This window comes from Hylobates moloch, unplaced genomic scaffold (genome assembly GCF_009828535.3).
Source record: "Hylobates moloch isolate HMO894 unplaced genomic scaffold, HMol_V3 SCAFFOLD_2, whole genome shotgun sequence".
Lineage (NCBI taxonomy): Eukaryota > Metazoa > Chordata > Mammalia > Primates > Hylobatidae > Hylobates > Hylobates moloch.
In genome coordinates, this window is record NW_026652277.1 from 106,839,692 (window position 1) to 106,862,538 (window position 22,847).

Sequence of the window (22,847 nt, forward strand, 5' to 3'; positions counted from 1 at the left end):
CTTTGGTTTTAACTCATTTCAAATTTTTAGTTCTACTCTATTCAAATAAATTATTATATAATAGCTAATATATACCAAGAGCTTACTGCATAATCTAGCTGCTGTTCCAGACATTAGTAACTAATGAGGAAACCGTAGGGAGTAGCTGCAGCTTTTAGTGATACAACCTCAAGGAGAAGAAAGTGGGGGCAGTACCGAAACTTACGTACAGTACCGTCGTTAGTACAGCATTGACACTGACGGCCTCCTTCAGGAAATACAAACCTTGGGAGGTTTTTAATTACTAATGCTACAGAGTGGCGTTTTTCCGAGGACTGTGTTCGGCTTGATCTGTCTCTGACGGCTATTAACTGATAAAACCGTTCTCATTCTGCTGCTGTGGGAAATAAGCAACAACGGAAAAGTAATCGATAACCTTAGAACATAACTCAAAGGCCAGAGCAGCCAAGGAGGTGGAAGAGTCCCGAGCCCTGCCTTCTCCACAGCACCCCAAAACTCCACGGCGGGGCAGAGCGCCCAGTAGGGTGCGAGCGGCCGCCAGCGTTTCCCGCGGGGCGCCGGAGGCGGCCCCGGGACTGGGGGCGGCGCCCTGGGAGCTGTGTGGCTGGCGTGCGCGCTCCGCCGCGGTCCTGGAGGCCGCTGGGCGCGTGCGCGGGCGGTCGCTACCTGCGGCCCAGCCAGGGAGCGAGAGGGCGCCGAGAGCAGCGGGCTTGGGCAGCATGAGGCCCGGAGGGGAGCGGCCCGTGGAAGGGGGCGCATGCGATGGCCTCTCCGAGCTGGAGCTACTGAAGCTGCGCGCGGCGGAGTGCATCGACAAGGCGGCCGAGCGGCTGGGGGCCCTGAGCCGCGCGATCTGGAGCCAGCCCGAGCTGGCCTACGAGGAGCACCATGCCCACCGCGTGCTGACGCACTTCTTCGAGCGGGAGCCGCCCGCGGCCTCCTGGGCAGTGCAGCCGCACTACCAGCTGCCCACGGCCTTCCGCGCCGAGTGGGAGCCGCCGGAGGCCCGGGCGTCGAGCGCCACGCCACGCCCGCTGCACCTGGGCTTCCTCTGCGAGTACGACGCGCTGCCCGGCATCGGCCACGCCTGCGGCCACAACCTCATCGCCGAGATCGGGGCGGCGGCCGCGCTGGGCGTGAGGGGGGCCTTAGAGGGCCTCCCCAGGCCGCCTCCGCCCGTGAAGGTGAGGTGGGGCCCGGGTGCGGGACCCTATCCGACTGCCCGGGTCGGGGGCGACCCGGCAAGGGCAGGACCGTCGTGCGTCCCGCGCGCCTCGGTGCCCTCCCGCCCGGGGCAGGTGTGTGCGGGACCGCGCTAAACCTGCGGGCCTCGCCTCGGCGCAGGAGCAGAGCTGAACCCCCAGTCAAAGTCAGTTCGCGTTGCTGACCTGGCGACATCTTGCAGATTATTGTTTCCTCCTCTCTAGTTATAAACAGCTCTGCTGAGTTGTTCTCTTAGGAAAGAACTTACACCCAAGCCTGGTGTTTGTTACGGGTTATTTTTGGTAACTGAGAGGCAACAGCAATTTGCTAACAAGGTTGTGCCATCAATCTCAGGAGGAAATAACTTTTTGTAGGGAATCCTACGGCCCCTTTTTATTCGTCTCCAAATAAGTCTTTTGTTTGTGGCAGTCCTAGAAAATGTTGTGATTCAAGTCATTGGTATTTGGACAGGAATTTTCAGTCGCTAGAACCACCAAACCCCTAGAAGTATACAAATAAAGGGGAAGTGAATGAGCATTATACATAGATGAGTTCATCCTTAAGTCTTAATTTTTTTTGTTTTACGATTTTAAGAAATGCCTCGACTCTTTAAACGGGGAAATGTCGTTTATGTTTGTCGTAGGGCAAGTTTAATCCTGTGTTACTCTGCTTTTCCAGATGGCATGTTCTACACTATGAGCTAAGATTCAATCGTCATTCAGGTTAAGGGGAAAACCAATGTTTTATTTTCATACTCTTTAGCTCATTTCCCCCAGTGTCAGTAACCTTCCTCTTTTATCCTAACACTACATCTTTTGTGGCTTTTTCACTTTAGCTGCCTTCTTTTTTCTGTCTCTGGGGGCTCGTTTTTGCATTTGTTAGGTTTTTGTTTGGGTTGGGGGAAGCATGCTTTGCCATGTCACAAAACACTGGAGAGATTTCGCTTCAACCACGTTTTTGAAAGGTTCTGAGTAGTCAGCGAGAGACATATCGTATTTAATGAGTTAAGGATTAAGAATGAAGAGTGGTGGGCGGATCAGTTGAGGTCTGGAGTTCGAGACCCTCCTGGCCAACATGGTGAAACCCCTGTCTCTCCTAAAATACAAAAAAAAATAGCTGGGCGTGGTGGCTCACGCCTGTAATCCCAGCTGCTCGGGAGGCTGAGGCAGGAGAATCGCTTGAATCCAGGAGGCAGAGGTTGCAGTGAGCCGACATCGCGCCACTGCGCTCCATCCTGGGCAACAGAGCGAGACCCCCTCTTAAAAAAAAAAAAAAAAGGAGCGGGAGCTTCATGTCAGAGTTTGAGAACCGTAGAACCGCCAAAAAAAGCTAAACTTTGAGAAATGTACACTCTTTTTCTTTTCTTTTTTTTTTTTTTTGAGACAGTCTCATTCTGTCGCCCAGGCCAAGTGCAGTGGTGCCTATCTCGGCTCACCGCAACCTCCGCCTCCCGGGTTCAAGCGATCCTCGTGCCTCAGCTTCCTGAGCTGGGATTACAAGTGCGTGCCACCACGCCCAGCTAATTTTTGCACTTTTTAGTAGACACAGGATTTCGCCATGTTGGCCAGGCTGGTATCGAACTCCGGACCTCGGGTGATCCGCCCACCTCGGCCTCCCACAGTGCTAGGATTGCAGGCATGAGTCACCGCTCCCGGCCCACACTTCTAACTTCAAATGGTTGTTCTCAGTTTTAGCAAGATTAAGTTATTAATTATCTGAAAATGGAATTTAAGTTGATTTCCTTTGCAAGCCAAGACTTTTCCAGCTTGTTTCATTGTGTTCTTATACATGATCTTGAAAATATATTAGTTGTTTATTTTGATTTTTAAGATTGTTTGAAGAAGTTAAGCTTAAATATCAAAGTAAAATGTTTATTCTGTAAAGTTCTCTTTTGTTTAATTAGGTGTTTGGTGACCAATAAATCTGCCTGGTTGAACTGGTGGAATCGAATTAGTAAGTTTGTGTAATAGTTGGCTGTTTCTAACTGTGGCATTAAGACTTGTTTAATGTTCTTCATAAAGGATTAATGAGTTCAGACTTTTAAAGTAGGTAGCCCAGTAAGGAATCAGAGTTTAGGCCAGAAGATCAGGACATCTAATCCTAATTCTGCCTGAAGACTTGCTCTGTGACCTGGGGCAAGACACTTCACTCAATTCCTCAAAAACACCCCCTGTAAAATGATAGAGATCTCCCACCTACCTCACAGGGTTGTTGTGAGGATAAGTAGTAAGTTAACAGAAAATTCCTGACTCGTAAAGTACTTCATAGTTATATACATACACTGAAAGGCTTAGTCGAGAGGAAGCTTTTTGAAACAAATCCTAACAAATTTTGAGGAACTAAACTTGTAGTATTTTTTTTTTTATCTTTGCCATTAGTTTACTTGTAAAATTGGGAAAAGCTTTTTATAGTGTCTTTAGTACATACTTTGCACCAAGTTGGTATAACAATGTACACTTTGTGATTAATTTAGCACCATTTGTTGATGCCCACTGTGTAAGCGTCATAGAACAAAACCTCTCTTAATAGGTTAAGGACTTTAATGTAGATTGTGAATACATATGCAAGTGAACCTGTTTGATATATTCCTATAAGGATTTTGTTGTTTTTCCCTGACATGAGTATTTCCTTCTAGGTAACTGTCCTGGGAACCCCTGCAGAAGAAGATGGTGGTGGCAAAATTGATTTAATTGAAGCAGGGGCTTTTACAAATCTTGATGTTGTTTTTATGGCCCATCCATCACAAGAGAATGCTGCTTATCTACCAGATATGGCTGAACATGAGTGAGTAATCAAGTTGAAGATAAACTTCTTAGGGGAACACAGGCTGTAGAATACTTTTATGTCTAAACCAGAGACGAAAACTCCACATTTGTACATTTAAGAAGTAAATTGGAAGACAATGACAAGATGTCTTAATCTATGGAGTGACATTTGGCAAGCCTCTTCTAATTGAGATTCGTTATGGTGTTCATAATTGGAGTATTAAAATAGTAGCACTTAGAAACCATAGGAATAACAAACATGTTGACAATTAAGTTCTCTTTTGAACTGTCAATAATCTGGTGTCTGGAAAACATCTATCCTTTGATATAAGATTGTCTTTGCAACTGAATAGATTTGCAAGAGATCGTTCCATTAGATATGGGAAGAAAACACACTTATCCAATTTATTTGCTTTAATTTGAGTTCTTTGCAAAGAGGATAAATTGTGTCCTGAGAGAATATGGAACATGAGTAGCTATGATTTTTGTGGAACTTCTCATTCTGTGCTTTTCCGATTTGTCTGGTGCTGAAACCTTTTATTTGTCTTTCTTTATGTTGAAGAACTCACTTTTTAGTACCTAGGAGCACACATCATTGAAGTGGTTTGGATTTTTTATACCAGAAATTTCAACCATAGTAATAACCATAGTAGTTAGTGGTCCAGACACAAGGAGCCAGTGCTCAGCTGCTTCAGCAAAACCGTGTGTTTTCCTCAGAAGTAGCTCGGTACCTAGGGAGTGATAGCAGAACCATCACAGCAGTGCTTCTAGATTGTACCCGGGTATCCCACCTCTTAGCACCTTACCAGGCCCTGTTTTCAAAGGGTGATCATTTTAACTATTAGAGTATCTTCCTTCTTATCACTGGGAATTGGTACTGTGACAGTAGGAGGAATCTTTAAACTTTGGTTTCAAGGGTGGTAGTAAACTAGTCCATCTCTAGAAAACACCGGGGATTAGGAATCTCTGCCGTTGCCTTTGACTAGAAGGGGCCTGCATATGCAGGCAGGCTCTGCAGCTCATTACCCTTCTGGGACTTAAGGTTAGGCTTCATGGTCTTGGTTCTGAAGTCAGCGCACTTGATCCCAGGCCTTCTCTTAGTGTCTGCCTTCTTAGCTTTCTCATTGATCATCTCTTTTTTTTTTTTTTTTTGAGACTGAGTCTCACTCAGTTGCTTAGACTGGAGTGCATCACTGCAACCTCCACATCCCAGGTTCAAGTGATTCTCCTTCCTCAGCCTCCTGAGTAGCTGGGATTACAGGCATGCGCCACCATGCCCAGCTAATTTTCGTATTTTTAGTAGAGACGGGATTTCACCGTGTTGGTCAGACTGGTCTTGAACTCCTAACCTGAAGTGATTCACCCACCTCGGCCTCCCAAAGTGCTGGGGTTACAGGCATGAGCCATCACACTTGGCCTTCACTGGTCATCTTTTAAGATAGAAAAGAGAGGTCAGGCACAGTGGCTCACACCTGTAATCCCAGCACTTTGGGAGGCCAAGGCAGGTGGATCACCTGAGGTTAGGAGTTCAAGACCAGACTGGCCAACTTGGCAAAACCCCATCTCTACTGAAAATACAAAAATTAGCCGGGCGTGGTGGTGGGCACCTGTAATCCCAGCTACTCGGGAGGCTGAGCCAGGAGAATTGCTTGAACCTGGGAGGCGGAGGTTGCAGTGAGCTGAGATCGTGCCATTGCACTCCAGCCTGGCCGCCCGACAAGTGAAACTCCATCTCAAAAAAAAAATAAATAAATAAAGAACAAGATCAAGAATTCATTTTTTTTTAAATTACTAATCCACTTTTCTTAAAAATTCTTTTTTTTTTTTTTTTTTTTGAGAGAGTCTTGCTTTGTCACCCAGGCTGGAGTACAGTGGCACAATCTCAGCTCACTGCAGCCTCCACCTCTGGGTTCAAGGGATTCTCCTGCCTCAGCCTCCCATGGACCTGGGATTACAGGCGAGCACCACCACACCCAGCTAATTTTTGTAGAGACAGGGTCACCATGTTGGCCAGGCTGGTCTTGAACTCCTGACCTCAAGTGATCCACCCACCTTGGCCTCCCAAAGTGCTGGAATTACAGGCATGAGCCACCAGGCCTTACCACAAATTTCTAATGAATAAGATAAAGCAATCCTGCTGACCACCTTTCCCAAATCCAGTCCTTTTTCTAGAGGTATCCTTTTCAGAGTGTTTTTGGTGTACTTGTGGGACATAAATAGAATCCTGTATAAATTAAATTGTGAAAGAAGGTTTTCCTCAAGTATTCCACTCAATATATTGTTCTGGCTTTTTAAAATTAAATAGTATCTCTTGAAAATAATTCCATATAATCCTTTTCGTTTTTATAATATTTCTCACCAGTTGTGATAAAATTCCAGTTTTGCCAGGCCAGGTGGCTCACACCTGTAATCACAGCACTTAGGGACGTCAAGGCAGGAGAGTCTCTTGAGCCCAGGAGTTCATGACCAGTCTGGGCAACATGGTGAGACCCTGTCTCTACAAAAAAAATAAAAAATTAACTGGGCATGGAGCACTCCTGTAGTCTCAGCTATTCATCTGTGGGAGGCTGAGGCAGAGGAGGATTGCTTGACCTTGGGAGGTGGAGACTGCAGTGAGCTGTTATCACGCCACTGCACTCCAGCCAGGGTGACAGAGTGAGATGAGTATCAAAAAGAAAAAATTCACTTCAAGGTCATGGTGATAAGATATATATCAAGGAAATAACAATACAGTATCCTGAAATCTAATATATGTTTGATGTTTTTACTTGATTTTTGTCCTGCTAATAGAATGTCTGGAATCAGTTGAGAAGAAATATCATAAGCATCCTAAGGACTCCTGAATCTAACCCATTAAAATAAGTCCAGATTGGTTTTCTAATCACCTAAACGTGGGTACTATTAATCAGGCTTAAAAAGTGTTATCTAAGCACGTCAGTCACAGAGCTTTGTAAGTAACTATTCAACATGCAATCCTTTCTCTAATCTTTTTTTTTTAATTGTATTAGAGCAGTTAGACTGGTGTGAGAACTATTTGTAAGTGGAGTAACAATTTATAAAAATGTAAAATACTAGTGATGTAGGCATTTTGGAACATTAATAAAATATTGGATATTAGTCAGGAACAACTGCTTTAATACTAGGGTATCTTGTGATAACACTGAATATAATCTGATTTTCAGAGGTTGTCTTAACCACTTCAAATAGTAACTCCTTTCTGTCTTTCCTGACCTTCCACCTCTTAAGACAGAGTTTCTGATTTTTTGCAGACTTTTGATGTAGAATCATCACAATGCTGTGTAAAAACATACAGGATCCATTTTTTTTTTTTTGTGATTTCAGCACCTGATACCATATTGCATGTTTGTTTGCATTAGATTGTGTATACATTTAATCTGTTCTCTTTTTCTCTCTTTTTTGGGAATGCTTTCTTTGTGTCAAGCGCTATGTTACCTAATAATAAACTATAACTAACATAAATAAATTACAGTGTTATTACTATAAATAATTTGCAAATCAAAAGTTCAGCAATGTGAATTAATTTTGAATAGTAGTTGGGTAATTCTGACTACCTGGATTTTCTTACTTTAGGAATAATAAGAAAAGTAATTTCAAATGATTTTTTATTTCCTAGTGTGACTGTGAAATACTATGGAAAAGCATCTCATTCTGCTTCTTATCCCTGGGAAGGATTAAATGCATTAGATGCTGCCGTGCTGGCCTATAACAATCTGTCTGTGTTCAGACAGCAAATGAAACCAACCTGGAGAGTTCATGGTATGAATGTCAAATACCTTCTATAATAGATGGTGCTTACTATAGTTCAGTGCAGTATAATTATTTAATATTCAATTTTTTTAAATTTGGAAATATTTTTGTACTTCATATGAATATTCTGATTTTTCAGCATATTTTCAGAAATTCATGTGACAGGATACTAAGATGTTTGTCTGTATATGGGTAGAAAGACAGTTTTCATTATTGTACATAAATGGAATGTCATCTTTGAGTATCAAAGATAAAGGTTTTATGTAAGGAACTGTGTTCTTTCGGTGGGTGCTTGAAAATTGGATCTTGATTTTCCAGTTGTCCTCATTATTTCTTAATGATAACCAAATTTTGTCAATTAAAAAAAAGGTGTAATAACTGCTAGTTTTACTTAAGTGCTGTTAGTCCTGAGTAATATCTTTTTGTGTGTTTTTTTGTTTTTGAGACAGTCTTGCTCTATTGCCCAGGCTGGAGTACAGTGGTGCAATCTCGGCTCACTGCAACTTCTGCTTCCTGGGTTCAAGTGATCCTCCTGCTTCAGCCTCCCGAATAGCTGGGATTACAGGCAGGTGAGCACCACCAAACCCAGCTAATATTTGTATTTTTTGGAGAGACGGGGTCTTGCTGTGTTGGCCAGGCTGGTCTCAAACTCCTGGCCTCAAGTGATCTGCCCACCTCAGCCTCCCAAAGTGCTGGGATTACAGGTGTGAGCCACCAAGCCTGGTCCTGAATAGTGTCTTTTAAAATTATATGTATATATCACCATAATATAAATACAGTCATAAAATACTGTCTTGAAGGCACACATTTGTTTTTTAATTTATTTCCTTATGATTTAGGAAATTGTTATATTTTAATATCTATTCTTTACCTGATTTTGCTATAGCCTGAGGTCAATTTGTAATTGTACTTTTACCAGTTTTCCTGCTTTAGTTTCTTTAAAAGGAACAAACAGGAATGTGTAGAAATATTTTTTTAAAGTAGGTCATATGACATTGGATTTTTTGTATCTATTTTAGTTATTACTTCAAATGAATAAATCTTAATCTTTATAATTCCAAATAAATGCATTTGTTTTGACAGTTGATAGTACTTAGTGATCTTTGACCTGCATTGGTTTTTTTCTTGGCATGAAAATTATTTTTCCTAGAGCTAAATGCCATTTAAAATGTTCATGGGATTCCTGAGCTATGAGGGTAATTATAGAACCTCATACCATTGTTGAGGTATGGTAAAATCTTTTCCAGAAAGCTTAAGATGTTACTAACTTTTTTTGTGGTTATATAATTTCTGAGTTTCATTATAGTCTGGATCATAATTTCTTAACATCATATAAATTCCTTTGAATAAAGTGCATATGGATAATTATTTTTTCTTATCAGCCAAAAAATATTACCCTGTGTATAGAAATTTCAGTTTACAACATAACAAAATCTTTGATTGGCATATTGGTGGAGCTAGTAAGTTTAAATTATTTTTCTTTATGAACATAATTGGCTGAAAAACTTAATGGGTGTATTTAAGCTTAAAGAAATGGTCACCAAGCTTAATTCTAGTAATTTGGTTCTTTTTATAGGTATAATAAAAAATGGTGGTGTAAAACCCAATATCATTCCCTCTTATTCTGAATTAATCTATTACTTCCGTGCACCCTCAATGAAAGAACTTCAAGTTTTGACCAAAAAGGCAGAAGATTGCTTCAGAGCTGCAGCTTTGGCTTCAGGGTGCACAGTAAGAACTTTTAAAGTTAATCTAAGTTACAATCAGAGGTATATATGTGGGCTACCACTGTTAGATTGAAACCTAACTTGACTCTTATTTGGTGACATGTTGAATACACAAAATGAGTTGGCTGAATAGTTAATGTGAAAGTCTTTAATGTTTACACGTTTCATTCCTCAGTGCCTGCAATAGGGAAGATGACAGGTCATCTTACTTATATAGTAATTAAACTAATTCTTATGCTTCTATGCTAGAATCTCTGCCTTTTTACAAGTTATATTCTTCCTTGTCGGCAGTTATACTTTTAGAATTGCTCTATGTAGTTTCTATAAAGGAAAGTTTATGGCAAAATCAGCAAAAACTTTTTTTTTTTTTTTTTTTGGTGGGGGGACAGGGTCTTGCTCTGTTGCCCAGGCTGGAGTGCAGTGGCACGATCTTGGCTCACTACAACCTCCGCCTTCCAGGCTGAAGCAATCCTCTCACCTCTGCCTCCCACCTCAGCCCGCTGAGTAGCTGGGACTACAGGCACACACCACCACACCCGGCTAATTTTTTGTATCTTTTTGTGGAGACAGGGTCTCACCATGTTGTCCAGGCTGGTCTCAAACTCCTGAGCTCAAGTGATCCACCCACCTCTGCCTTCTAAAGTGCTGGGATTATAGGCATGAACCACCTCGCCCAGCCAGTGAAAGCTGTTTTTGAAGTTAGGGTGTGTATAGTAGTGATATAAATACTATGGCTTGCTGGAATGGAAGATAAAATAGACACAGAAGTTAGTTAAGAGGTTTTATTGATTTGTTTCTGTTTGTTTGTTTGTTCTTGAGACAGAGTCTTGCTCTGTTGCCCAGGCTGTAGCGCAGTGGTGCAATTTTGGCTCAACGCAACCTCCTCCGCCTCCTGGGTTCAAGCGATTCTCATGCCTCAGCCTCCTGAGTAGCTGGGATTACAGGCACCTGCCTCCACACCCAGCTATTTTTTTGTATCTTTAGTAGAGACGAGGTTTCACCGTGTTGGCCAGGCTGGTCTCAAACTCCTGACCTCGTGATCCACCCACGTCAGCCTCCCAAAGTGCTGAAATTACAGGTGTGAGCCACCACGCTGACTGGTTTTGTTGATTTGAACCATAAAGTTAGCAGTATTTAAATACCAATCATGTACTGTGTAAAGTGGAGTGAGTTTTAGAATTATACAAGATAAGAATCTTGCCCTAGAGGGAGCCTGTAGTCTAGTTGGAGAGACAAGATCTTGATCCATAACTCTCAGCCTAGCTAATTCTGTAACCTTTAGAAATGTTTAGTGTCTTTGGCCCTCCATTTTCTTGCTTGAAAAATGGAGATAATAACAATCTATCTTAGGATTCTTGTGAGAATTAAATGAGATAATGTTCTGAAGGGTTTAGAGCCCAGCCTTCATTTATATTACCTTATTTTTTTCTGTTCTTATTAGTCTAGAGATGAATGATTGATTCACGTAGTAGCAGTATCTCACAGTAGCAGTAATTCTCAGAAAGCATATGTTACATGTCCTGAGAGTAGTGTGGAATGTGTCGTGAGCATCAGAGGTGGGAAAGAGTGATCTGGGGCTGTTATCCTTGGAGGAAGGTTTTGTGGAAGACTGTAGACCTGAACTGAGCTTTGAAGAGTGATCATACTTTCAGATATGCATGGGAAAGACAGAGACTGACAGTTCTTAGGGAATATAGTCAGCAAAGATAAGAATATAGAAGCTCGTGTTGTGTCGTAGTTAATCGATAAACATATGGACAGATGTAGGTGCAAAGATGTATTCTCATATGCCACTAGAGAAGATGGGTATAGATTTAGTGAATGAAAACTATGAAGTGTCCATAGCTGAGGGCAGTAAAAACTAAATATTTATTCCCTTATTTATTTATAATTATAAATATTTATTTGTGAAATACATATGCATGTGAACTATTATCATTAGGCAATATCTCAAGGCATATAGTATTCCTTTATGGTAAGGTTTGTTGTTACTGGATTTGAATCTATATTTAATTTAATTTATTTATTTTTAAAGTTTTTTGTAGAGATAGGATCTCCCTGTGTTGCCCAGGCTGGTCTCAAACTCCTGGGCTCAAGTGATCCTCCTGCTTTGGCCTCCCAAAGTTCTGGGATTGCAGGTGTGAGCCACCTTGCCTGGCCTAAATCTGTATTTTAAATAATCTTTTAGTAATTTCTTATATTTTGGCTGACTTGTAAGGTGTGATTTGGTTGTCATAATTTATACCATAGATGTTGCTAAGAATAAAAGAAATGTCATCTCTGCCATTTTATGATTGGCTTTTGCTAATATTGGTATTATCTTTAGTTTGAGGGAATAGTGCCAATTTTTATTTAATCAAAACTGAATCTGTAAATCCACTTAACTGGGCACATAAAAGCTGCTTCCGTATCTTTATATACTGAAATTAATAAATGAGGACTGTTGTCAGCCCTTACTCATTGCAAATCTTCTACATTTCCCTCAGAGTGCTTTTCTACCTCTCACACCAGGCGGTGATGTCAGTGTCAGTTTGCATATTGAATATTAGTAAAGCTTAATTTCTTTTTTTTTGGAGACTGAATCCTAGAGCCGTGTTCCTCAGAGTGTGGTTTTTGGGTCACCTATGTCAGAATTACTTTGAGGTGCTGGTTAAAATAAAAATTAGGCTGGGTGCAGTGGCTCGCGCCTGTAATCCTAGCCCTTTGGGAGGCCGAGGCGGGCGGATCACCTGAAGTCAGGAGTTTGAGACCAGCCTGGCCAACATGGCAAAACCCCATCTCTACTAAAATACAAAAACAATTAGCTGGGCTTGGTGGTGGGCGCCTGTAATCCCAGCTACTTGGGAGGCTAAGGCAGGAGAATCACTTGAACCTGGGAGGTGGAGGTTGTGGTGAGCTGAGATCGTACCACTGCATTCCAGCCTGGGCAACAGAGTGAGACTCCATCTCAAAAATAAAATAAAAATTTCCAGGCCCTTCTCATACCATATCTAGGTACCTGGAGTTGACACTTGCTAGCTAGTATAGAGCTTGGTGACATTGTGGGGTTTAGTGTATATATAGCATAAAAGAGATAGAGTCCTAGGAACTCTTGTTGTAGAAAATAAATCTTTTTTTTTTTCTTTTTTAAGGCAAGAGATTTGAGAGTGTTTCTATCTGGAAGGGAAAACCTCTTCCTTCTCTTAAAACCTCTTCCTATTAGACAACAATCACTGGTTTGAAAATTAGATAGTGAATGTGAGTTTTTTATTTCAAAATTTGTTTTGCAATTTTTTATTAGGTGGAAATTAAAGGCGGAGCACATGATTATTACAATGTTCTTCCCAATAAGAGCCTATGGAAAGCCTATATGGAAAATGGAAGAAAGCTAGGAATAGAATTCATTTCAGAAGATACAATGTTGAATGGCCCTTCAGGTAATTAAGTGCTTTTTTAATATATTGAGCTGTTTGAGGAAGAGAAATACCGTCTTTGGTTAAATTGGTTTTATTTAATGTTTGGGAGGTAGGGAGGTACTACTGATGTTTTTAATATTTTCACAAACTTTATGGTTAGGGGAAAGAAACTAATGGACTCTTAAGTGAGTGTAGAATGTCAAAGGAGCAGACTTAGTTTTAGAAATAGTCAACCTACATTTTTTTCTGTATTCTAAATATTTTCTAGTGCTTAAGTTTCTTTAGTTTTAATTTTTAAGTAAGTTGCTAAGGTGGGATATAGAATTTTAATTCATTCTCAGTCATCACAATAAGCAGGTTACTAAATACTTAGTTATCGGGGCATTTTCAGTTTCTGAGGAGCAACAGACAACTAGAATTGAAATAAGCATATTTGGGGTTATGTTAGTTTTTTTCCTTTTAAAAGCATATTATTACTAATACATTTGCAAGTTAGAGATGTATCTTCTGTTTTAAAAATAGATGTTGATGAAGTAGGCCCAAAAGGACTTGGTGGTGAAAATGGGGTGTCAGTGTCATTCATTAAGATAAGGAGTTCTAGAGAAAAAGCAGGTTAGGGTAAGAGGGGATTGTTATAAGTTATTAGCATGTTAAACTTGAGGTGCTTATAGTATTTCTAAGTGGAGCTGTTCAGTACCTGTTAAATCTAGAACCCAAAAAGATGTCTAGTTTGGAGATTTAGGAGTTGTCCATATATGAAAGGTAATAGAAGACATAGATGTCAATGAGGTTGCCCAAATACATAGAGGAAGAAGATTCCCAGAGATCAGACATTGGCAGTCAACGGAGTGGTCAGAGAGAAAGCCAGACAATCAGGAGAGAGGAGAAGCCATGGAAGCCAAGGGAGAAGAAAACTTACAGAAGAGAAGGAGGCATAAATCATGTCAGGTGCTGTAGAGACTGCATAAGATGAATATGGTCTAGTGTCCGCTGGACTCTAGTAATTAGAAATTCATGAATTGTCTGGAAGAAAATAGTAGAAGACCAGTGGTACCAGATGCTGGGTCTCACTTCTCTACCCAGGGCATTGACTGCTGAGATAGTGGAAGTGGCAAATGAAGACTATTCTTTTTCAAGAGAGTTAGCTTTCAAGGAAAATAGAAAGAGTGGATACAAGCTTGAGGGAAATATGGAAAAGAAAATCGTTTTTAAGGGAAGATACTTGAGAAGTAGATGTAATGTTTAGGAAGGAGGTCAGGGAGTTCAGAGACTCTCGCTCCAGGAAGTAGCACACAGGGAGCATTGAGCTGGTAGGGCTGAGGGATTGAGAGAGAATTGCCACTGAGAGGAGTTGTCCAGGGACATCAGAGTTTCTTGTTTCCTTTTGTTTCTGGACAGCATGAGAGCTCAGCTCAGCATGGTTCTGTTCTTTTACCCTAGCAGGTTTCTGCAGTCTAGCTGAAGAAGGGAAGACACATGGCCTGCTCTACCCTGGGTTTGGGTTTTATATAATGGACAAAACAGTAGGATAAAGTGGCTGTGATTTTGGTACGATTTGTGGGCTCTAGGGTCTAGTTCCACAAGTAAGATCTTAAAATATGCAACAGGCTTTTTTTTCTCCATCCTTTTCTGTTTTGTTTTGTTTTTACACTCAGACTCTTTAGACTCTTTTTTTTTTTTTTTTTTTGAGACGGAGTCTCGCTCTGTCGCCCAGGCTGGAGTGCAGTGGCGCAATCTCAGCTCACTGCAAGCTCCGCCTCCCGGGTTCACGCCATTCTCCTGCCTCAGCCTCTCCGAGTAGCTGGGACTACAGGCGCCCGCCACCACGCCCGGCTAATTTTGTTTTTTGTATTTTTAGTAGAGACGGGGTTTCACCGTGGTCTCGATCTCCTGACCTCATGATCCGCTCACCTCGGCCTCCCAAAGTGCTGGGATTACAAGCGTGAGCCACCGCGCCCGGCCTCTTTAGACTCTTTAAACACTAGAGAGGCTTTTTCCATCCTGTTCACTGATGTCCCATCACTGTGCATCCTCAGTGTCTGGAGCCGTTTCTGGCACAGTTAAGTGCTTAGTGAATATTATCTGAAGCAGTACTTCTATAGAGGCTACTGTGCCTCAAAGTCTGGCCTCAGTCTGCATTTACCACATAACTAGCAGCTGTGAGACTATCGGCATGTTATTTAATACCCATAAGCCTTGGTTTCTTCATGTTTAAAATGGAAACTGTTCTAAATGTTAATGAGAATACATACAAAGCACTTAGGATTGTGTTTGGAACGTAGTGTTCCAGATAAATGTTAGCTACTCTTTGTCACATATTCCTTTATTCTCTTACCACTCACTGTGTAGTCCCACTTTGCCTGCATGGTGTTTGACATGTAATAAACATTCAGTAAATATCCATTGAGTGAACATAAGGCTTTGTTTTTACTGTGATTTATTCAACAAGTGTCTGTGTGTCAATCCTGTGAGAAGCTAGATGCACAGTCATTTCAAATACTATTTCTTGCCTTATACAGCCTCATAATTTAGTTTCTGACATAAGCATGAACCAAATCATCCAATACCTGGAAAATTAAAAAGTACTGTAAAGAAGAGTAGTACATCTCTGTGAGAGCCTATGCTAGAGGAATTTCACTTTATGGGGAGGTGACGTAAGTAAGGCTTTGCTGAGGAAATGATGCTTAAGATGGAATTTGAAGGTTAAATAAGAGTTACAGGGATGATGCAGGGATAGCATGTGCAAGGGTCCTGTGACAGGGAGAGCATGGTGAGTGTCTAGAGTGGCTAGGGCATCGAGAGTAGTGGGAACGTGGTATGAGATCAGGTTGGAAAGGTGAATGAAGGTTGAAAAAAAAAAAAAAAACGGCAAATAGAGTAGATGCAGCTAGACCAATTAGGAAACTTTTAGTTTGGGCAAGAGATAATGATAGCATAGACTGGGGACAGGTGTTGGTGATGGTGATGCAAAGAGCGTTAGGATTCTGAGATATTTGGCAGGTACTGTTGATAGGTGGAGTGGAGGTAGAAGAAGAGAAACATCGTGAGTTTGACTTTAGATATGTTCAGTTTGATCTACCTTGAAGACATCCAAGAGAAGATACCAGGCTGGCAACTGAATGTGTGAGCATGGAACTTAGAAGAGACTGGGAAGAGATTTGAGTTGGTGGCGATTTGAAGCAATACATACGGACAAAATCTTGAGAAAGAATATGCAGTGAGAAGAGAAAGGGGCCTGGAATGGAGTCTCCCATGACTAGTATTTCATCGTCAGGTAGAGGGGGCTCTATCCCCAAGAGAGACAGAAGAAGGGGCCATCAGAGAAGCAGAAGGGAAGCCATGCAAGTGCTGTGTCACAGAAGAGAAGAAAGGGAGTAGGTGGCAGTGTGGAGTGCTGGCCAAGAAGGCCAGTAAAAGCCGTGAGACAAGGTGAGGGCAGGTTTGCAGTGACCTTCATGAGAGATGTGACTGATACGGGGGAGTGGATGGTAGACTGAGTGGAAGGTGAGCCCGTGAAAGCATGAGCATATGGACAACTCTCCAAGAAGCTCACTTCTCTGGGTCTCTCCTAACAGGGACTGTGACTTCATAACTCAAGAATACTTAACCACATATACTTAAATAGACTTCTCTTACTTTGTGTGTTCCAAGGATCTACGGATTTTGGAAATGTTACTTTTGTGGTTCCTGGAATTCATCCATATTTTCACATTGGATCTAATGCCTTGAATCATACTGAACAGTACACTGAAGCTGCTGGTAAGTGTTGTTGGATGTGACTGTTTTGGCACGCACAGTCTTCTTCTGGTAGTAGCTGCCTTTCTGTTTAACCTACTATTTCACTACATAACATCACCTCAGTAAATACTGCACTGGGGTGGGCAGTTGGAGAGCCAGTTGAGATATGGATAGCTAACCTGTGAAATTAAATACAGCTTAAATAAGCAAGGAGGTATTTTATTTTCTCTACCTTTTAGGGTCACAGGAAGCTCAGTTCTACACTTTGCGGACGGCCAAAGCTCTGGCAATGACGGCACTAGATGTTATTTTTAAACCAGAGTTACTGGAAAGAATCAGAGAGGACTTTAAACTGAAACTTCAAGAAGAACAGTTTGTAAATGCAGTAGAATAAAAGGAAGACTTAGGGGCCACTTATAAATCAAGAAGACGTGATGATTTTTTTCTTCTAATCTCTTTTAATGAAGGCATGCTTGTTTTTTAATCTTAAAGGAGTAAAATTCTTTTTACCTGATAAGTGAGGACAGGGTGTGGAGAAAACATATTACCTCATATCTAAAGTGAAAATTTTTGCAAATCCGTACTCGATGGGATTATGATATTACAGGAGCTGGTATGTGATGCCATTCTTTCTTTTTTTTACCCCCCGCAACCACTCACCTTCACAGTAGTGATACCATTTCTTAAACAACCTGGAGGATACATGGCATCATTTTTATAAAATATTTTAATGAACCTTTTTATAAGCCTTAAATGTTATGTTTATTTTTAAAAGCTTAAGAGATTTCAAACCTTATATTCAGAATTGACACCCATGAGAGTGTTTTGTGGTATGGGTGGTAAACTTGTTCTCTAATTGTATATTAATTCCTCTACCAGATTGTATATTTGAAGCCAGTGTCTTTTTTTTTTTTAAGACAGTCTCTCGCTCTGTTGCCCAGACTGAAGTGTAGTGGCACAATCTTGGCTCACTGCAACCTCTGCCTCCCAGGTTCAAGTGATTCTCCTGCCTCAGCCTCCCAAGTAGCTGGGATTACAGGTGTGTGGCACCATGCCCAGCTAATTTTTGTATTTTTAGTAGAGACGGCATGTCACCATGCTGGCCAGGCTGGTCTCGAACTCCTGACCTCAGGTGATACACGCGCCTCGGCCTCCTAAAGTGCTGGGATTACAGGCATGAGCCACCACACCCGGCCTGCCGGTGTCTTTTAATACACATGTGTGTTGGTATTTTTAAATTGTTACAGTATCTAGCATATTGCTTACTCTGAATATTCAGTACTTTTTGAATAAGCAAATATTGTTTCCTTGCTTGGAATCATCAAAGTTTAAAGTAGCTTTGTGGATGGACCATGATCCTAAGGTGAGTTTTAATTTTGTGTTTATAGTCATCTCTTGTACAACCTGGAGAAGAAAAGATATACTTACTACTTTGCTTCAGGTACACATAAGAAAACCTCTTTTTTAAAAAAATGTTTATTTTTTTACATAATAGAGACAGGGGCTCACTGTATCTTCCAGGCTGGCCTTAAACTCCTGGGCTCAAGCAATCCTCCTTTCTTGGCCTCCCAAAGTGTTGGGATTTCAGGTATGAGACACCACACCTGCCCATTTTTGTTTGATTTTTTAATGGGCAGGTTCTTGCTCTGTTTCCCAGGCTGGAGTGCAGTGGTGTAATCACAGTTCACTGCAGTCTCGAACTCCTGGAATCAAGCAGTCCTCCCACCTCAGCCTCCTAAAGCACTGGGATTACAGGCTTGAGGCACTGCACCTGGCCCTGACTGTTTTTTAAAAAGGTTAGACTGACTTAGTGCAAAGTTTAAAATTATATGATTCTTAAAATACTGAATTAGTTTGTAACCTAAACTAGAGGTATAGGTGAACCTGCTTGAGGTATCTTTGTTTTTATGGAACATTTTTATTACATGTCTTTATAATTTTTCATTGTTCACACCCTGTACTGAAACCTTTTTCTCAAATACCAACTCTTGGCTATGTTAAATTTATAGACTTTAAAAGATGTTATCTAAATTAATGGTTTAAATATACAAATTGAGAATATTTTCTTTTTAGTGGCAATTTTAAAAGCAGGCCTTAATATGGGACCTGCTTTTAAAGTAAAATATGTGTTACTATGAATTACTAAATTGCTATATACCATGTAATAGTGAGTATAGCTAATATTTAGTATGCCTTTTAAAAATTTTGGACTGCTTTTCAGTTTTAACAAATTCTCCACATTATGTGAACTACTCAAGAAATTTTCCCTTTTTAATTGCCTCTATAGCACTCATAAGAGCTAAGGCATTAGGATAAACTAGAATATTTTATGTTTATGAATACTTGTATAAACTTAAAAGTGTTTTGATTTCCCACAATTTCCCAAAGGAATGTTTATTTATTAAGAGTTGTGTTGATAATTTAAGTGTTACAATTTCAGCAGTTGAGTTCAGTGAACATTGGTTGAGGAGTGCCTATTTCTAAGCACTGGGTGTAAGAATAAAAGACACTGCAAAAGGAAGAGCTAAGATTAACATAATTTCTTTGGTTTTTCTATTGCTTGTTATTATGTAAAAACTGGGTGGCAGTTCAGAAGGAAGATTGTTTTAACAAGAATGACAACCAATAGTTTTTTGATCATTAAATCAGATTTTGTGAACAGTGGCAGGAGCATGGACTTAAAACAAGTCTTACTTATTTGGTTTTGTCAAAATTTTATGAAAATATGTCATATATATTTATACTAAAACTGTATAATCCTTAGATTTAGAAAAGCAATCAGTTAATGTCTTTAGCACACTAAAGCAGTATTAAACACAGGTACAAGTTGGAAATTGTAGAAAACTGAAAGAAAACAAAAGACAAAATGTCTATGGTAGGGAATAAAAGAGTTTAAGAATAAAGAGTTTATGTAAAATTACGTGTATTTTCTTCTCTTTTCCATAAATCGTTTGTGAAGTGTGCTCAACTTTTTTACAAGAGTGATATTAATTTGGATTTATTTTTCAATATAATTTGGAGACCCTTTGTTATCCAAATAAAAATGATGAGTTTCTGTGCCTGTAAAAAAAGAAAAGAAAAGACACTATGCATGCCCAGAAAGCTTGTGGTGGGCGGTAAGTTCTCATGAGATTTATTTATCTGAGCAACACTGGGACTGAGGGAACATCTGAAAGCTACCATCTTGAAAATTTTTGAGAAGTGTTTCTGAAATATTTAAAAATACTTAGTCATTTTGAACAGAAGAAATTGATGCAAAAAGTTTTTTTTCTTAAGGATGATTGTCTAATTTTGTAATACGTTGTTTTTTAAAAACCTATCTGATGGTGTTTTATACATTTCTAACTTTTTACCTGAATTATCTCTTTACTCTTTTGGAAAATATCCTACACAATACTAACCTCTAAAACTATCAAATTTTTGTTGTAAGATAAATGTTATCTTTGTACTAGATAGCAACCCTTTATAAGATTGTAAGGTATGATAAACTGCTTTATTTTTTTACATACTTTATAGCAAGCATTTTGCAGTCCAATTATATAGTTGAGGATGGTGTATTTTGATATGTATGAAGTTAATATTTTCAAGTAAGCAATCAGTTTACTACCATCAGATTATAAGCTTCTTTGTAATATTTTAATAGGTACATAAAATGTGTATGAAAAATCTATAATAAACATGTTTATCTGATAGCAATTGTCTTGCTTTTTTAATGACATGAAGATATATGTACGAAGATGAAGCACAATCATCCAAATCCATTGTGATATACTACACTTTTTCTTATGCATCAGTATCATGGATGTTGACTTGCTTTTCTAGGATGTGTCATATATTTTAAAAGAACAATTAAGTTCTTTTGTTTAAGAATGAATGTTTCACTAGTTTCAGAAGATAAAAAATTGCAGTGCAAATTGTACATGGCAGGAGGTAAATACATAGTTATAGTATTGAGTTTCCTTTTTTAAAAAATGTTTACACCTTTAATACAGAGTAATTCCATATAATAACACAAATGCAATGGAACAGGTTTTGGATCCTGGCTAAAGTATAAGTCCTCATATGAGAAAAGTCACAGATGTCCATGTTTCTTTGTTTAAACTGGTTTTTTATTTTTATTCTTATTTTTGGAGACAGGGTCTCACTGTCACCCAGGCTGGAGTACAGTCAGTGTTGTGATCATGGCTCACTGCAGCCTCATCTAGGCTCAAGCAATCCTCCTGCCTCAGCCTTCTGAGTAGCTGGGACTACAGGCATGTGCCTAGCTAATTTTTAAAGTTTTTGTAGAGATGGGGTCTCAAACTCCTGAGCTCAAGCGATCCTCCTGCCTTGGCCTCCCAAAAGACTAGGATTAGGGCATGAGCCACTGTGCCCAGCCTTAGACTGGCTTTCAAAATAGAGCCCAAGTCTGTTCTTTTTAAAAGAGATTAATGTGTAAGATTAGCTTTTGTTAGTTCAATAGATCAAAGCACCTAAGCACCTTAAAAAGAAACCTCAGAAATACAAAATAGAGAAGATTATCAGGTCAGGGTCTTAAGTGGACAATAATCAACTTGTTGAGGTCAGAGAGAATAGACATTGCCTCCCTGGAGGAACAATCCCATTTGGGAGTTTGAATTTTTTTCCATTTGTTGTGTTGTTGGTCACTGACAACATATTTAGCTCAAGAGAATGGAAAAGAGTTAAAAACTTGCATCTTTTCCATTTGTGTTTATTTTAAGATGAACCAAAGCTTCTAATTTGACTCACTGTTATTGCCTGAAATGATAAGGATTCAAGATTAACAGTAGCCTCATGGCATGTCATCTGGTCTGGCACTTTCTTTGAAGAAAGATCATGTGTTAGAGTACGGAACCTTAAAGAGTATGATTAGAAGCTGAGTAAAAATCCTTGAGTATAAATAGTTAAGAGTTTGCTCATTGGGCTGGGCGCGGTGGCTCATGCCTGTAATCCAGCACTTTGGGAGGCTGAGGTGGGTGGATCACCTGAGGTCAGGAGTTCGAGACCAACCTGGCCAACATGGTGAAACCCTGTTTCTACTAAAAAAAATACAAAAATTAGCCGGGCATGGTGGTGGGCATCTGTAATCTCAGCTACTCAGGAGGCTGAGGTAGGAGAATTGCTGGAATCCGGGTGGCAGAGGTTGCAGTGAGCCAAGATTGCACCATTGCACCCCAGCCCGGGCCAACAACAGTGAGACTCTGTCTCAATGAATGGAGGAATGAATGAATGAATGAAAGTTTGCTCATTGCCTGAGAGCAGGATAGGATGCCAGGAAGAAGTGAACTCAGATGCAGTTGAAACCTAATGCTTTGAACTAATACCCAAGTCCCGTTATCTCTGAACGTTGTGTGGTGGTAAATGATTGTTGAGCCATGACGTTTCTTCAGATATGGAGCAGTTACTCACAGCAGCTATTTGGTGTGCTTGCCATAGTTTTTGAAGGCTTATAGGTGGGTTGTGTGTTGTTTAAGAAAAGGTCACTTGTAAAAATATATAAGAATAGTTTATAGTAGAAAATCCAGGCTGGGCGCGGTGGCTCACGCCTGTAATCCCCGAAATTTGGGAGGCCAAGGTGGGCGGATCACCTGAGGTCAGGAGTTTGAGACCAACTTGGCCAACATGGTGAAACCCTGTCTCTACTAAAAATACAAAAATTAGCCGGGCGTGGTGGTGCAGTAGTCCCAGCTACTCAGGAGGCTGAGGCAGGAGAATCTCTTGAACCTGGGAGGCAGAGTTTGCAGTGAGCCGAGATTGTGCCAGTGCACTCCAGCCTGAGCAACAGAGCGAGACTCCATCTCAAAAAGAAAAAATCCCATGCAGAAAGAGATTACAACCATGATTAAGCATTTTCTCCAAGCAGATTTGAGTCTATGTTTCCCAGCTTCTGATGTTGCCACTACCCCCCACCTACCTTCTGCTACTTTCCTTTTTTATAATGTTTCTTTTTGTTTGTTTGTTTATTTTGAGAAAGGGTCACCCGGGCTGGAGTGCTGTGGCGTAATCAGGGCTCAGTGCAGCTTCAACCTCCTGGGCTCAAGTGATCCTCTCACCTCAGCCTCTGGAGTAGCTGGGGCTCCAGGTGTGCACCACCACGCCTGGCTAATTTTTTAAAAAATTTTGTAGAGATGGGGATCTTACTATATTGCCCAGGCTGGTCTCGAACTCCTGGGCTGAAGCAGTCCTCCTGCCTCAGCCTCCCAAAGTGCTGGGATTTCAGATGTGAGCCACTGTTCCTGGCCCCCTCTGCA

The 22,847-nt window shown here is 40.5% G+C and overlaps 1 protein-coding gene across 1 annotated transcript; it reads left to right on the forward strand.

Moving 5' to 3' along the window:
- Window positions 1–613: 613 nt before the first annotated feature.
- PM20D2 (peptidase M20 domain containing 2) lies at window positions 614–20,369 on the forward strand. The gene is made up of 7 exons (XM_032155124.2): window positions 614–1,184; window positions 3,839–3,987; window positions 7,603–7,745; window positions 9,313–9,467; window positions 12,744–12,879; window positions 16,510–16,617; window positions 16,836–20,369. Exons 1-7 carry the CDS (start codon window positions 720–722, stop codon window positions 16,988–16,990), a joined length of 1,311 nt encoding a protein of 436 aa, XP_032011015.1. The 5' UTR covers window positions 614–719; the 3' UTR covers window positions 16,991–20,369.
- Window positions 20,370–22,847: the final 2,478 nt, after the last annotated feature.